This window comes from Tauraco erythrolophus, chromosome 1 (assembly GCF_009769465.1).
Source record: "Tauraco erythrolophus isolate bTauEry1 chromosome 1, bTauEry1.pri, whole genome shotgun sequence".
In the NCBI taxonomy this organism is placed as follows: Eukaryota; Metazoa; Chordata; class Aves; order Musophagiformes; family Musophagidae; genus Tauraco; species Tauraco erythrolophus.
Window position 1 is genome coordinate 9,354,582 of NC_141465.1, and position 17,927 is coordinate 9,372,508.

The following is a 17,927-nucleotide window of genomic DNA, read 5'->3' on the forward strand; positions in this document are numbered from 1 at the left end:
AGTTTGTACATAGAAAAAAGTCCTACTTAAAAGTTATATAAACTTTTATTTTAATAAATCTGAGGTAAATGACTTTAAAAAGATCAACACAACCACTCCTGGTAGAGAGCAACTGTTTCACATGTTTACAGGAGAGCAGACTGTTAGATTAATATTTCCCTACACAAAATCAGTATATTTACTATATAAAAACTCTATATACGGTAGAGTGAGAAAATGCATTGTAATTTCATTGTGTTTGGGAAGAAAGAAATAAATCACTCTTTTTCATAAGAAAAAAACCTAAAAGCTAAAGTATTAAAAAAATCCCATAACCTGCCTCCCCTTCAAAATTTAATTAATTATCAAATTCCAAGCCTATTCCAATATGATTTAAACATTTCAACCAAAGACTTCACAGATTTATAAACTGGTGCTCAGCTTGTTTTGAGATTAAACTAGTGTCTCAACAGCACAAAGCCAATAATTTCTCAATTATTTTACTATTTGGCCATTCTTAATAGGCATACCTTGTGAATCCATAGTTGTGGCACTACACTCAAAGTGAGATTAAATAGAAACTCTACACTCTCCAAAAGTGTGACGGAGTCTCAGTACTCCTTACAGGGGAAAACAATAATATGGAAGCATTTAATGACTTACTTAAATTAAAATAATCAGTCTTGTAGTAAGCTGGGAAACAGGATGCAGGTCATGTGGTCCCTGCAATCAAAATTTCTAAACACATCATGTGGTTTCATATAACTGCAATTTGTCTTCAGGTAACTAAAGTGGTTAATTAGATTTTAATTAATTAGTAGATTAGATACAAAGCACCAGAGAGCTAATCAATGTTTCACGTGAATGGTGTTCAAGGAAGAAGATGCATGAGAACACCAGCACCAGCTTTAAAAAGAAAAATAATCTTGTACACCACAGTTCACAGTCAGAGTATGTTTAGTTTCTGAGCTTCATCTCACAATAAACACATCAACAAAATAGAGTAGTACATTGACTAAATCACACTGAATCACTCAAGTATCCATAACAAGTCTAATTTTGTCTTGCTTCTTACAGCACCTACAGAAAAGCCTACTTCTGTCCTACTCCTTACAATCTAATTCAGAATCACAATCTTTTCTGAGCTGTATCAGCTAGGAATGAACAAAATACTATATACATTCTAGATGGAAGAAGTAATTTTTCTTCCAGAAACTCACACTGCTGCTCTGACATCAGTAATGTAGTAAAGGAAAATAAGTCGAAGTTTCAGGGAAAAAGTTGATCAAATCACAACACTTCCCTGTTGACAAAGTCTCCTTTTTGAATGTTTCAATGCATTTTAAAGTTACATAAGAGTTTGTGTTTTCACACAAGATACCTGCACTATCAGACAGCTTGCTGTATTTATCATAGCATTTGCCTTATGCTAGCTGGGGTAACTTGCTTATTATAAACATTTCAACTTACCACATGCATCCAAACTTTAACAGAGCTGAGAATAGATGTATTGCTTGCATGTGTGTTTGTGTCTCTTTTTACTTCTATCTTTTTTCCTGGAAACATTCATGGGGTCTGGAACACCTTAAAACTAACCACTGCATCTTTAATAGCCGGAATATCGTGAGAAGGGTAGATCATTTTAAGTGAAGACCTGGAAAGCGCCCTTGATAAAACAAACTGAAATACCTTAATACTTGAGTTTCTCTAGAACAAAAAGAGTTTCAAAACCAAAAAGAGAATAGAACACAAAGTTAATGGTTGTTATGATGAAAACAAACTATCTCTCTTTTACAAGGGAAATGGAAATGTTGCTCATAATTTGTTTGCTGATGGTTGTCTTGAAGCTTAATAAATTAGGAGCAGGTTTTAAATGGTTAGGATTAAATAAAAAACACCACCTGAGTAAGATAAGTTACACGCACTAAGACAAATACAAAAATCCATCTCAATAAAATGAAACTCTAGAGAAAATGGCTAAAACGTGGTAGAAAACTAAAAGGAATGTTAGTCATGAGGAGACAATCCCTGTCTCTTTCCCACAGCCAAGTTTACCACCTGGCACTACAGCTAGCCAGGAAACTGAAAAGCCTGCCAGGAAACCAGTCACAATCCCATGTGCTGCTGCTGGATAAAACAAATTCTACTGCTTATCATCAGGGCCCTGCAGCTGCTGAGCATGGTCTGCATGGGGTAAAGCATCTTTGCACTGATGCTAATGAGCACTATCAGGAGGAACAACTGGAATACATTCAACAGCCCAGCAAAGAATTAAAAGATCCAAACTGGTCTTCAAACAAGAGTATCCATGGCTCTTCAGTAAATGTGCTATTCTTCAGAGAAAGAAAAAAATGATATAATGGCTAAAGGCAAGCCCGAAAACATACTGCTCCTTACAGCCAATTAAGGATTCTAGTCAGCTTAGATCAGAAGTTAAATATTCTGATAAGCTACCCACAGAAAATAACATATCATTTTCTTAATGGAAGAATTAAACCTCCTCATCCCCTCCAAATCATCCAGATATTTTAAAATGTTCTCATTTCTCTAAGATATCACCTACTGAAGAAGAAACTTTTTTTGTCTTTGCTCAGCTGGTAAGATTGAGGGTTCCAGGTTAGTAGAGTTCTCTTTTCTAAGCCTCTTCCACCAACTTAGGAATTCTGTTTGCAATATGTAATTGCAGGTTACTTGGGAGAGATACAGAAGATTTCTTTAATTGATTACTTGAACGATCTTGTTGTGCAAAATGATTTTTTGAGCACAGCCTTGTAGGCTCAGACAATGTATTTGCCACAATACTGTGATATATCAGCTCTCTAGGAAGACCTGGGATTTCACTTTAAAAAGTGAAATTTAAATTTAAAGTGAATTTTTCACTTCAAAAAGTGAAAAAGGTCAAGGGAGGTGATTCTGCCCCTCTACTCTGTTCTCGTGTACCCACTTGGAATACTGCATTCAGCTCTCGGGCACCCAACACAAGAAGGACATGGAGCTGTTAGAGCAGGTCCAGACAAGGGCCACGAAAATCATCTGAGGGCTGGAGCACCTCTCCAACTGAGAGAGTTGGAGTTGTTCAGCCTGGAGAAGAGAAGGCTCCAGGATGATCTTATAGCAGCCTTCCAGTACTTAAAGAGGGCCTACAGGAAAGCTGGAGAGGGACTTTTTACAAGGGCGTGTAGTGATAAGACAAGGGGCAGTGGCTTTGAACTGAAAGAGGGGAGATTTAGATCGGATATAAGAAAGAAATTTTTTACAATGAGGGTGGTGAAACACTAGAACAGGTTACCTAGAGGAGTTGTGGATGCCCCATCCCTGGAAGTATTCAAGGCCAGGTTGAATGAGGCTTTGAGCAACCTGGTGTAGTGGAAGGTGTCCCTGCCTGTGGCAGGTGTGGTTGGAACTATATGATCTTCGAGATCCCTTCCAACCCAAATCAATCTATGATTCTATGATTCACTTATTGATCATCAAGGAACGTACAGACTGAAAAGGTGCTAAAAGATGTAGTCCTCTCTCAACATGTGATGAACGTACAGAAATCATTGGTGATTCCTCTACACTTTTCAGAAGAAAGGTGCAGACTTGCAGAAAGATACCAATGAGTTGCTGTGTAAGCAAGGTTGGATGCACAAAGAAATGGACAATAGATAATAACTGCCAGCTCTTCCATAGTGCATTGCACACCAGGTTTAGCTTAAAGGGTTCACTTGGCAGGACACAAAATCTAGGTAACAGACATCTTCAGGACATTTCTTTAACTTAGAGAAGAATACTTACATAACTGAGCAAAGGAAAATATTACTAGAAGAAGTTATTTTCCAGAAGAATGCTAGAAGAAGGTACTTGCTTGCCTGTGAGTACACATAGCATCCACAGGAAGGTAGTAGTCTTGTGACAGTTTTTTACATTATCTGTCACAACAAAGCTCTAGTTCCTCCTGGCAACTGGCACTACTATAAAGACATGGAAATAATGACAACTAGTGGGCACTCCAACAGGAGCGTTTGAAATAAGGTTGCTTAAAACAATATTTTAGCAGTCACCTAAAACAGCATTAAGGACAATAAATTACATTTAACAATTTATATGTCTACTATTATGCTTATACTGCTGTTTTTCATAGCATGTCGTCTTTCTTTTTTCTTATTTTTAATTTAAAAATACCTCTGCCAAGGTTACTACTATATGGGAGAATGGAAAAGCTTAACATACTGTCTAACATAATCGTGTGTTCATGCATAATTTCATAAGGTGTTTTCAAATTCACCTACTCCTGGAGACCTGTGTACATTCTGCCTATTTTGGTAATCAGACATTAGAAAGCTCACTTATAAGCAGACTGTCAACGCAAATGAAGAACAAAACTTTCTGATCCATAACTACTGTCATTCAATACTGTAACTGTCTCTGATGTCCTGGAACCCAATGGACTCATTTCATTTACCAGAAGGACTGTAAGAGGTCAAAAAGCACATACTTCCAAAGAGGGCATCCAGTCTGTACGTAGTACTGAATAGTATGTCATGTTCTAAACAGGCTATTTTTAGTTCAATTTCTATACACAGCCATCTCTTCTGAGTTTTTTTCATTTCTAAAAACATGGTGGGCTTCTCAAAATTATGTACAGGAATGGGTAGCTCAAATCATACTAAGGTCAACGACAGGTATTAAATTGCCAAAGATACTTTGGGAACCCTAGTACAGAGAAACATCACACAGACAAAAAAAAAAGAATGTGTAGCGTAGACGGTATATTACTTAGGTTATCCTAACCTAGCTAGCACAGAGGAATAGTATGGGACAGTAGCACTGTTAGTAGTGGGGGAACAGCCAAAAGTTTGCTTTGAATACGTGTATTATTTATAATACTTATTCATCATTGATGAAGGATCCCAAAATTCTGTATTTAATTAACCAATTACTGTATTAAAAAACCTAAGTGTTTGCATTGACATAACAAATTAATGCTTTAGTAAATAAACAAAAAAAGATTCATTATGAATTAGGACTGATAGCACTGTTCAAGAACAATTGAAAAAGGATAAATTGGTTTTCCCCCAACCAAACTGGTATTTTGAATAAATCTTTGTGGTTAGGGATGTATGTTATCTCTGTGACTGTGTAAGGATGTGTAAACTGAAGTGACAGTTCTCACCCTCCTCTATCATGCATCAATCTGAAACTTTTTTGGTGCTGAAGTATTCAACCCTGAATACTGCATAGTCCCAATACGGCACAGTCTGAATACGAGTAGGTCCGACGCGAACAGACCACGTGCACAGCTAGTAGCTAGCAAGCTACCTGCTTGCTTTAAGGCTTGCTTACCAACCCTTCTGACTTGGACTTAAACAACTGGGTAACTCTTTTCAACAAAGTGTTTTCCAGTAATTATTCTGGACTCACAATCGAGAAGACATCAGTAAACAGTAGCCAGATAATAATTTATCTGCAAGTTTATACTGACCATCAGTATCATTTCATAATGACACTCGGGAATTATACAGCATGACCAGTAGCAGCAATTACACACAGTACTCTGAGGAATTAACTTCTATAATCAAACACAACGCAGCGTTTTGCAGGGCTTAAGATGATTTGAGGAAGTGATATTCCTGTCTTTTACTGATAAGTTAAAAAATAAAAACAAACAAAAAATGCAGCTCTACCTGTTGTTGGCACAATCCACTGTGGCAGTTCAGGTGGTTTTGTTCTAGCTGGCGCTAGCGTGGTTTTAATAAGAGCTGTGAGACAGTTTAAAAAGGAAGATGAAAAAGAAGAAGAAAAAAAGTTCCATGAGAAGATAATCCAACAGTGTTTTATGTATGTCAAAAATTCCATATTAGAGAAGAAAAAGTAACACTTGCTGTGATGATACACACAGTTTGGGTTTTCTTTTTTTCTGATTTTGAAAGACTTTACTCTAGGCTGATTAAAAAGAAAGAAAAATACCCTTTTTTCTCCCAGCAACACTTATAATTCCACTGAGAATAGCTGAAATTAATTAATGAATTAATCTCCTCTCCATCTCAAACTGAATAAACAATTATTACCAGGTCTGGTCTGTGATTTATCAGATGGCTTTGGTCTTGCAGAAGTGAGACGTGTTTTATGAGGCGCTAAAAGAAAGAGAGTTCAGTTAAAATGCTATGTGTAAAAGGAACACCAACAGTGCAGCGTAATTTGCCAGAAAATGCACCAATGCAATACAGCAAAATGGACATGAGAATTCTGAAAGTTCCAATCCAAAACAAATGCTGAAAATGCTAGTTTCTTAAGTGGTCAGATGACTCCATCATGCAGTCTGACCAGTGACATTCATGTTTAGGTTTAGGAAAAGATATAAAATATTTATAGCCCGTTACCCATCTGTATATGGATACAGAGTTAGCTCTGCAAGGTATCCATGGCCTTAAGACATTTAATTAGGTTCTGTAAAAAACAAACAAACAAAACCCCTCAAAATAAAACACCAAACTGAACCCCTCCAAATGAAATATTCAGATAAAAACATGAAACGTTAAAATATTGCTGAGAAAACAACTGGAAGCATTCAGTGCAGACACTGTGTAGGGATGTTGAAGCATAGTGTCATCATCAAGGTTAAAATCGGAAGACTTCAATCTTTTCTTACTGTCACCCTTCACTTGCCAAATAATTTTGATATTTCAGTTGTTACAGAATCTGTGTGAATCACACTGAAAGCATAAGCAGTAGTCATTGTGATCTCGTGCCAAGTTATGCCCCTCTATATCTCAAATTTTTAAAGAAATAGATCCAGCTATTTGATATTCGAATCAAATAACCATTCTATTCACTACAGTTCATCCAGCCTCTCTGAAGCGTCAGAGAAAATACTTATGTAAGAAAGAACATATTACTTATTTTCGACATTTATATCTGGGAAAAGTTTTACAGATTTAGAGTGATTATTTTGTAAGGAAAAAGGTGGAAGTCAGTTACATTTATGTTTGCTACACTATACATCTGAGAATCCAATACAAAGCACTAGTACTGTTTAAAAAGCTTCATATCATCTTTGAGGCAATACTGACCAAACCTCAATTTTCAGAGCAATGAACAAAAGCTATTTGATATGGGGAAAAATAATTTTTTGTGTTATATATTTGAAATAGTTTTAAAAGTAATAATGAACAGACCATTAAATCTTAAACCGTACCAATCTTACTTAAGAACTACAGAGTATCAATACAAAAACTGAAGAAAATCCTAAAAATTACCTGTGTTAAACCGTGGAATTTCAGTTGCTAAAGCAGTTTTGGGCTTGGGTGAAATCTGGTAGGTTTCATTGGGAACTGAAAGTGGAGATATTATTGCTTATCAAATGCAAATTATTTCCTTTTAAATACAAGACACCACAGGTGGAGGGTAAATTTAAACTGTCTTTGTGCAGATCATAAACAAAAAGAGTCAGTGCTAGAAACCTGGCTTAAAAATCATGCCTTTATACAGATAAAAGACTTTTCAAGACTGGGAAGAGATATATCATTAGGAAGTCAGACAAAAGAAGAAAAGATGATCAGGTAATGCCTTTTTATATGACTCTTCAAGTCTTGTACATGAAGTACATATTTCTAGAAAGAATTGCAGGAAAGAAAAAATGGCTGGAAAATTAAAACCAGCAACATTTTGTATGTGCATTGGAATGTGGTTAACAAACGAACATGACATAAAGATATATTAAGGTATTTCTGTTGATTAAAGTGTAAGTTTAGACATATAGCAAAAGCAGAGAAAGTAAAGTTCTATGAAAAATAAACTGACATAATAGTTTCATTACCCAAAGTCATTTTGGACCCATCAACGACATGAACTGTTATAAGGTTAATCGATCCCAGGTGTGTTGCCCTTGGAGCTACGAGAAATAAAACATATTTCTGTGAGAAGTGAAATTAAAGAAGTTGGATTTCATTAAGGATTTGCGTCCTTTGTTTCCTAAAAATCTATTTACACATCTGCTAAGACAATTTTAACAGACATGAGACAAACGTGTTCGGATTAGTCTGGATGTATCTTCAGGCTGACAGCCAGACAGTGCAACTATTCTCCTGGGCCCCCACAAATTTCAGAACAAATGGCCTAAAGGTGGAGTTCTGACAGTCTTTGGTCTTTCTCACACCGGGTATTTTAATGTGCACTTCCCTCAAATATTTCTAAAAGCTTCTAGTACCGTATTTATGTTTCAGACATTCTTTCTTCCCTTACTCAAATTTGATTGACTTTAGTGAAAGACATCTAAGTTATTGGGTGAAAAGGAGAGACTGGCAGGCAGAGGCACACACTGCATATCTCTTTGTCTTCCAAAAATGTTAAAATATGGAAGCTGGAAAGTAACCTACTCACTAGCATAAAGGGCAGTGGCTAAATAGTGCCATTTGTTTTTAATATTTTGCAGATACATAATTACAATGACTTAAAATTTAAAAGGAGAAGAATAAACCCATAAATTCTGTTTTCTAAAATTGTTCGCCTAAAACTGACTTTGTAGTGGTACCAAAACATGGCACTTTTTAACTATGACATGATTGGAAATAGCTCTTATTCAACTGAGACTTAGAATCTAACTTGGTTACTTACAAGAGAGCCTTTCAAAATAAGGCATGTAGAAAATGATTGTTTTTTCATGAATTTTTCAGTTTGATTTTCATATATATGTACAGCTTCATATATATACATGTTTCTTACATATATGTACAGTTCTTGAACAAATAGGATCTCTGTTCAATTTTTTTTGCTATATAAAAAGGAAGGACTAAGGTCTAAGAGGAAAAAAAAGGGCGGATGATAAAACTATTTATTAACCCATTTGCCTAAAACCAAAATATTTTCAGTTTGGAGGTTAGATCAGAGAGTAAGAAAGATTAGGAGCAGCTCTTTCTTATAATCACATCGTCACTCCTCCCCAACAAATCTTTTTTTTTCCCTGGAACCTTCCTGCACAGCAGTTTTTATGGAAATAAAAAGGATAAAGTCGAGTTCTCATCATCCTTCATTTTAGCTATGCATCTCAATCTATTGTAGTTACTGCAAAAATCGCTGATAGGAAGAAGGTACCTATACTCTTAGCATCTAACTATCTTGGACTGAGACTCTGTAACCCAAATTTCAAAAGTACTTGTGAAGTTGCAGCAAATGTATTTAGGGTAATAAAATCTCCCAAAAGAGAAGAACTTAGTGAAGCTGGCTACAGCAGGATATTTTTATTAAAATTAATCTAATTGCTCACATTTTAATGGCTACTAACCACCAGTTCAACAAATAAACGTTAAACAACTCAACCATTTCAACTTCTGCTCTCTGTGGAAACTGATGCAATTCTTGGGCATTCTCTTTGATATAGTTTATTAACATACTCTGAGCTGAACAATGAAACTAATTTTTGTCCACATATCATGCATGTGACATGACTACAGTACTGAATGACAGTAGAAAGCGTAACTAAGGCAGTGCCACAATAACACTTTTAAAGTTACAAACTTCAAATTACCAGGTTTAGTCTGTGGTACTTCTGGCCCGACAGATGTTTTGGGTTTGGAAGGAATGAGCAGTGTTTCTTTTGGAGCTGAAAGAAAAGGAAAAAGATTATTATTGTATTCTTCAGGAGTCATGATCCAATGCCATATTTAGCCCACAGAAAATGCATGCCTCAAATGCCTGAAAAAAAGACAATAACAATTCCATGGCTTTCTGGAACCTGAAACAAAACAACTATCCAAAACACAGGAAAGTCCTAGCACTGTGCTGTAGGATAAATTGAGTTAGTGGCTAAAATTCTTGTTCTATAAGAAAAAACGGACCACTGAATTTGGTTGGAGCTCTGACAAATACAGGCTTCTCACCAGACATGAGCTGTAGGCTGCTTCAGCTTTACTTCTAGAACTGAGACTCTTCTGCATTAAGAAACATGCATGTGTGTAAGCAGAATGAAGGATAGTGGAATGATGTGACATAAAATACCACATCAGAGCATGTTCTCTAGAAATTTCTCCATTGAAAAATTAAAAATACCTGCATCTTAACTTTAAGGAAACTTATTTACCCATTGTTGCCCTTGAATGCTCAGTGGTAGTAGAAGATTTTGTAATAATTGGTTGTGGAGTTGTCTGATGTATTGCTGTCAAGGAGAAAATGTGAAGAATCTTAGAATATTAAACTGTAAGAGAAACAAAATAGCATTTGCACTGTTTCTAAAACTTTCAAAATGCCCCAAAATATAGAGTAGCAGAATATCTTAATATCTTAGGTAGCAGAACTTAAAAAAATCAAGTGTTGACAGATATCATTATCTTTCTATTAACTTATCCTATACTTTCCTTCTGTAACAAGAACGGGAAGAGACATAGCCCACTAACTATTTTTAAGACTACTTTCATTTTAGAATAGCACACAATGTGAGTTGCTAACAGTACAAGCACATTGCAAAGAAGCTCTGCTGTGTTTTATGGATTAAAAAAAACCAAGAAGTGCTCACAAAGAAGCATCTCTGATTACCAGGAAGTAATCAGAGAGAACACAGTCTTTCTGGCCACTGAAATTTGTCAACATCCACACTACTACGTTTTATTCATTATTTCCTATATGTAATAGATAGGAGGAAGAACATTTTTTATGCTGTACTACAATTCCTACTATTTTTTTCAGTGTGGTTCTAGCATATTTTGGATTGACCGACTTAAGTGCAATGAAGTTCTTCCAGCATAAAACCAGCTATGAATAATTCTGTTAAAAAGCACAAAACGCAAGGCTAAGGGAAAGAATGATAAAACACAAACACACAAAACTAAAAGAATGAGTCTGTTACCAGGTTTGGTGTGTGGCACTCTTGGTTTTTCGGATGTTTTTGGTTTGATATGAATGAACTGTTTTTCATTTGGAGCTGAAATAAAAACAAACAGTACCGGGAACAATAATTGAAAAAACACACTGCTTTCATAGTACACAAGGAACGTAAGTACAATCTGATCTGTAATAAGGCAAATTATGTATGGGTAAAGCTGAAAATCAATCAGTTGGAATTCCTGCAAAGAAAGGAAAAGAAATTGAACAGCCACTGACACAAACAGACTTCCCCAAAATTATATACAAATTTGTAGCTCTGGATGAAGCAGTGAAGAACACAGTCACAAACAGCATACAGTAAAGTAATGGAACAAAAATAGACAGTAGTAGCCTACATCTTCCACATCTGCCATATATGAGTATTTGAGGACAGGATCTATTTGTTTTTCAGTGGACCCTTCGTATCAGACATGACTTATAAATTGGCTTCTTTGTTCTTGTTTGGGAACTATTCAATCTTGTTATTTTCATATTGCTCAGTTAAAAATTCTTGCCATGTAGGAATCATTTACTGGAAAAGGTTACCTTAGCACTTGCTAGTCTGTAATCCACAGCAATGTGAGAGCTTCTTACAAAATATCTGCTTTAGCCTGTGCATTCTTCAACCCCCTTGCTCTGAAGAACCATTTTCTGCATATGAATACTGCATCAGGTAGCCCCATATGTGTATGACAGGGCATATAAACTCGTAAAGCTATATAAAGAGCTATCAAATGAATACTAACTTCAGTTTCAATGCATACAAGGAATACGTATGAAATCAGAAACATGATGAAAAGCATTTTTCATTTCCTATTCCTCAAAAAGAAAAAACATAGTTTGAAGATTATTAAATGTCTATTAATACTTCATTGACAATACCATTTCCTTCTCAGAAAATCATGGTCAAGGTCTGTCTCTGAAACTGCAGACAGAGAACCAATTAATTAACAAAGATTGCTCAAGCAATACTCCTGCTGCCCAATACTGCTTGGACTCATTGACCCTTATTTGGTCCACATCTGACATTTAAGTTAAGAAGAAAGAATTCTGAGCTAATGTTTCATATATTTAAGCAAGTTTTGCCAACATGGATCACTAGAATTTAGCAGAGAAAACGGCTTTTAGAACTAGTATTTGATGTGGAGAGTCACATAGCTGGTCTGTTTTGGTATACATTGTGCTACTGTTGATATCATTTTCTTACGATTTTATTCTGCAAAATTATACCATAAGGAGTGGAGCAGAAGAGTATTTTAGGATGACAGCATCCATACCTCAGATGCAGCAATTACAGGAATCACGACCTGCTTTTTAAATAAATTTCTCTTTTACCAGAAAATAGATAACATCTGAAGGAATTACATCATCCTGACTGGAAAGGCTAGAAGACAAGGAAAAGAACCTTCAAAAGTAAATTAGCTCATGCATTATTACCCTCACCAAGACCAAAGGACAAGCAAATATCTAGAAGCAGAGCAAAACTTCGTCATTAGTTTTTAATATCATTTAATGAGCTCTAAGAAGACCTTCTCTAGCAAGAATGGAAAATAGAACAATTATTAATAAAATACACATGATTACCCAATGTTGCCTTTGTTCTTTCAGGAGTATGAGGAATCATAGTAGTATCTGGTTCATGGAAGGTTGGAATGATTTCTGTTGGAAAAAATGCCAATAAATGCTCAGAATAATGAAGAGACTCTCCCTTTCCCTCCCGCCTCCTTAAAAAAAACCCAAACATTCAGCACTATACTATATACACCAGGAAAGGGATATTTTAAAACAGCCATAGGCATTTACCCTCGGAGATTTATGGTTACAAAGAGCTCAATTTTTCGTTTGTTTTTAACATCTAGATACTTAAAAAACAATGATAACAACCCTTCAGTGACATCACTGATTATCTTATACAGGTCAGTCAGATTTATGATGGGGAGTCTGCTATTCAAAACACAACTGAAGGGAACCCTCAGTCTAATCTGGATGAGAAAGTGTAAATAAAGGAAAAGCACTGCAACAGCTTCAAGCATTTCTCTCATAACAGCTTCAAAAGCATGGCACAGACAACTGAAGCGTGTTGCTCAGATACAAGCTGTGAATAACTTTTTATCATTGATTTAAACACATAGGTCACTACTATTTCTTCTTGTTATATATAAAAAAAAAAGTCTTGAACTGTTTTCACCAGTGGTATGACTTAATTGGAACATTGCGGAGGTTTCTTAAGCTAGAATGATACCCAGGTTAACAGCAAATGTACCGCTGACAACAACCCCCACTGCCCACCCTGAAAGCAGTTGCTCAATTATCAACTGCAGCTCAACAAAGGACTGGATAATTTACCAGGCTTACTGTGTGGAGCATCTGGGATGGGAGCTGCTTTAGGCTTAAAAGGAGTATGTTGTGGTTCTTTAGGTGCTGAAAGAAAAGACCTGTTTTAAGGGTTATACTCTTCAGAAATTAGACAGGTTTATTGCACAGGCACTGCACGCCTCGTGCTTGCAAAGGAAAACAAGATCCTTCCATGAGAGACTGAAAATTTAAGTGTTGGATACAGACAGAGATTTAAAGAGAAAAGAAAATCATGAATGAAAACATGGGTGGAAAATTGATCTAGTAAGTAAAAATCTGAGTCAAGCAACAAAACCTGAAAGAACAGAGACAACTATAGTGGATACATTTCCATCTGTATTTCAGAGTCATGATCGCAATACTCATGGCATGCTTGTCTCCTATGACTGTCAAAGGAATTACAATGTGAGTGAGAGTGAAAGAAATTTTCTGTGAAGACAACAAAACAGTTAGGAATCTTTCAATACCTGGAACAGAGTAGAATTAAGTTCAATAAGTAGAAAAGGAAACAAATCAAAACCACAAAAACGGATGACATGAAAACCAGACTAATGATACACAATCTTACAATCTTTGGTCCAAGGAGCAGTAGGGAAAAAATAATAATGACCAGTCCAAGGTAACGTCTTTACCTGTTCCTGTCTTCGGTTGTTCGACTGTAAATGTAGTAGGTGCCAAAACTTCATGAAAACAAGAATGTACAGAGAATTAGCAGTAAGTACAAGCAAAAGGGTAAAAATACTCCCTTTCACCTGAATGATTTCTTATCAAATTGGAACACATATTTAAATTTGTTCTTTTTTTAAAAAACAAAATTATTTATTGGTGGAATTAGTGAATATACACCTACTGAAAAGGAAGGTTCAGCTGACACTTTCAGAACCATCAGGAACTACAGAGGTTTGGCAGTTCACTAATATGTAAATCTCCATTAAGTGTATTTTTAAGTGTCAAATTCCATTACCAGGGCACACAAACATATGAGTGGTTTGAGTTACATATTATTTAGAGTCATACACGAAGGTCCTCAAATATATTTTTCTCTAAGCATCTTTTGATAGGCACAGAAAAGATGGGGGGGGGTGTGCAGTGCAGACAGCCACCTGTGCTTTTTCCCTTTCTCCGCTGCAGGTCCCTCATGGCACAAGTTTCTTTGCCCCTTCTTAAATACATTATTCACAGGGGTGCTGAATGGCTGGGCCCTGGCCAGAGGTGAGTCCTACTTGGAGCCAGGGAAGCTTCTCACAGTTTCTCACAGGAGCCAGCCCTGTAGCCCCTACCCCACTACCAAAACCCCATCACACAAACCCAACACAGATGTTAATCAACACTTGATTATTTGAGAAAATACAACCCAAAAGAAATCCTAAACATTTAAGCACAACGAAACAACAATGTATTTACCGGGTTTTGTGGGTGGTATCTCTGGACTTGGTGAAGCTCTGGGCTTGGAAGAGACTCGCCGACTTTCTTTTGGACCTGTGAAGATGAGTAAAATTTTGAACATGTTGTTGAGGATGATGATTCAAAACAAGCCTTTTGATTTTCCTGACAGGAGATACTTCCTAAAAAAGTTCTTTGCAGAAAATGTATTTCTTTGATTTGAAAATAATCAAGAGATCTCCTGTCAACATAATCAACATTATTTGAGTGCAGAGACTAAAGACAAAGTGGATGTTACTGTGCAGTGTTGGATTAACTCTCCACTTCTCTCAGCTCTATCAAACAGAGCTTTCTACAGAGTAAACTGCTGTAGTTCTAACACTTCACCTAGTTGCACTTCTCAAGTGTTTCATATTCCAAAAATCTGCTGCTCATTTGAATCAATCTTGCATTAAAAAAAAATCTCCAGCAGAGCAGCCAAAGCAGAAGAAAAGTGGAAATTTACCACTAATTTTCAAATGGACAGAATTAAGTTCAAAGTTTTGGGAACAGGAAAATAATGTGATTTTACCCTTTTAATGAGTAACCAGAAAATACAAATATCTCTGTCACATTCTACAGAAATTAAGATGCAAATTTTCCTATGTGGAAGGGCTCAAGATGAGTGTTAACCCCACATCCCTACCATTATACAAGCTTTTGACACGTATAAATATCTAGCTGATTATCTTGCTCTATGACAGCTATATGGTAAAATTTGATTATGACAGTAAAACAGAACCTATTCAATAAGCATATGTGTACTCATCAATTTGAGTCTGTATCAATTGCCCCTGCCCATGGCAGCAGAGTTGGAACTAGATGATCTTTAAGGCCCCTTCCAACCCAAACCATTCTATGATTTTATAATTTTGACAATTTTCAAACTGATAAAACTTTCATGTCCTAAAGGGCAAAACACTGATTAACTTACTTGCTCTAGTTGGAGGAACATGTGGACTGGGTGACGTTTTAGGTTTGGAAGGCCAGTAACGTGTATCTTTAGGAGCTGAAAGAAAGAAACTGCGTTACACCATACTAAAATTTTCTGAGGTATCAGTGTCCACTACTACCCACAACAGTCAACAAAAACAGAGCAAAGATTTGAACCAAAGATATTCTATGGAAATGATGCAAAAGGCAAGTTTTTTTTTTAACAAAATCAGTCAACAGAGAAAAGCAATAATCTTCTGTGAGATATCTTCAACTAAGCATGCGACAGAATTACTAGTTCTATTTAAGAAGAGGACTTAAAAAAAAAAAAAAAAAGGAAAAAAAAAGTAGCTTCAAATACAAACACACCACTGCTCTGCAATGAACGTTGTACTGGAATGATTCGCAGTACCAGATTCAAATAAAAAAATGCCTTAGTCAAATGGGTCTGCCTCAAGGAATCATATGATCACTGAAGTGACACTGTTCTCATAGTAGAATTGAGGTTTGAGTGAAACACAATTATTTTTCAGACCTCTATGAAGGACATAATTTCATTTAGTAAAACTGGAGGGGAAGGGAAGCAGAGAAAGAAAACTTGCAGCATGCAGCTCTGCTCACCCAAACTGTATGACTAACTAGAACAGTGCCACCTCTACAGTATGACTGAGAACATCTAAGTTAGGATCCTGTTCTGATCTGTCCTCTGTCTTGTATCAGGAAATACGGAAGGAAATTGCCCTATGTTATGTGCACAATAACTTGAAAGGCACAAGGATCCACCTCAATTGTTTCATAGAAAATATGAAAAGAGAGAGAGAATCTCGACCATTAAATTATTAAGGCGCACACAAATAAAAGTGACAATTTTTTTCCAGGCCTACTCTTAATGATTTGTGTTGAAGAGGAAAGACGACATGATTATTCAAGTAAGAAAGTGTCATTACCTACAGTTGACTTGGGTTTCTCAGTTCTAAATGTCATTGGTTCCAGAACTGCATTAGCGTGATAAGAAAACAAGTATTACCAAGAACAATCAAAACATTACAATCGCTTCTTCCACACTGATCATACCATCACTGCTACAGCCAACGACAGACAGTCACTCCTCCCTGAAACTCAACACGTCAGAGTATTATGCCTCCAATTCAAGGCAATAGCTCTAATACAGCAGAGAGCCCAAACATAAATCTAAAGTTTTTATAATAAACTACAAAGAAATTCTGGGTGGTTTTTCACCTTCAACTTTGTACACTTTCCTGAACTATTTCAAGATTTTTATTCAAACAATAGGCACAGACTTACTAGGGGAAAAAGAAATCTTAGTTGTCATCTTTCTGCCCTTTTCTCCAGCAGCACCAATTAATACTGCATATACCTTGGATACCTGTACTGGGTCTGGCTGGGATGGAGTTTATTTTCTTCATAGCAGCCCCCGTGGTACTCTGCCAGATTTGTGACCAAGGCAGTGTTGATAACACACCAATGTTTTAGCTATTGCTGAATAGTGCTTGTTACAACATTAAGAACTTACTTGTTTTTCACTCTGCCCCCAAGTAAATAGGTTGGGTTGGGCAAGATGCTAGAAGGGGACACAGCTTGGACAGCTGAACCAAACTGACCGAAGGGATACTCCACCTCATATACAATGTCACACTTAGCAACAAAACTTTCCAAAGGACCCATTGCTCCTAGACTGACATTGGTCTGCTAGTGGGATGCGGTGTGTGGTTGCCTTTGTACTGCTTGTTTTATTCCCCTCTTTTGATCTTTCACTTACTAAACTGTCTTTATCTGGAACTATGATTTTCTTTCTCTCTGTTGCTCTTCTGATTCTCTCCCCCAACTCACTGTGGGGTGGAATGAGCAAGTGGCTGGTGGGTGCTTAGTTCCTGGCCGGGATCGACTCAGCACAGTACCTCATGCAACTGCTAGAGTGAATTGTAGAACTTTCTTTCTCCATCCTTAATTAGGCCAGGGTTGTATATTGCTCTATACTAAGCTGTGTAAACAGCATTGTAGAAAGTACTACACATTCTTAAATCTCCGAACAACATAAAGGTGTGCAAAAGTGAACTAAAAAGTATAAATGAATGATTGTGCCTGGGAAAGAAAAAACAAGTACACAATTTGAGAAATACAGAATAAACCTCTTCCTCTTTACAATGATACCCCTCCTTTTCACCTTCACTTCCCCAAAACCCAAGCAAATTCACACAGAAAAGACCTATTTTCACTGACAACTGCATAGAAAAATGCCCACTGTTGCAGTCACCTAAAATGTAAGGGAGAACTGAAGAGATTTTAAACCTATCAGGTCGCTTATAAATTCTACGTGTCACAACATGTGATACTGGGTTTTATCCCTCAAGGAATGCTCCAACATATATACCCAAGGG

At 36.5% G+C, this 17,927-nt stretch overlaps 1 protein-coding gene across 1 annotated transcript in view; it reads right to left on the minus strand.

Annotated features, from left to right (window-relative positions):
- ABI3BP (ABI family member 3 binding protein) overlaps positions 1-17,927 on the minus strand; it is a 167,968-nt gene that overhangs the window by 36,924 nt on the left and 113,117 nt on the right. Inside the window, exons 38-50 of the mRNA XM_086622839.1 lie at positions 16,476-16,523; positions 15,530-15,604; positions 14,578-14,652; positions 13,806-13,853; positions 13,165-13,239; positions 12,403-12,477; positions 10,802-10,876; positions 10,040-10,114; positions 9,488-9,562; positions 7,781-7,855; positions 7,221-7,295; positions 6,033-6,098; positions 5,649-5,723 (exon numbers count right to left, since the gene is read on the minus strand). Coding sequence (XP_086478965.1) covers positions 5,649-5,723; positions 6,033-6,098; positions 7,221-7,295; positions 7,781-7,855; positions 9,488-9,562; positions 10,040-10,114; positions 10,802-10,876; positions 12,403-12,477; positions 13,165-13,239; positions 13,806-13,853; positions 14,578-14,652; positions 15,530-15,604; positions 16,476-16,523 — 912 coding nt within the window. The remainder of the gene's footprint in view (positions 1-5,648; positions 5,724-6,032; positions 6,099-7,220; positions 7,296-7,780; positions 7,856-9,487; positions 9,563-10,039; positions 10,115-10,801; positions 10,877-12,402; positions 12,478-13,164; positions 13,240-13,805; positions 13,854-14,577; positions 14,653-15,529; positions 15,605-16,475; positions 16,524-17,927) is intronic.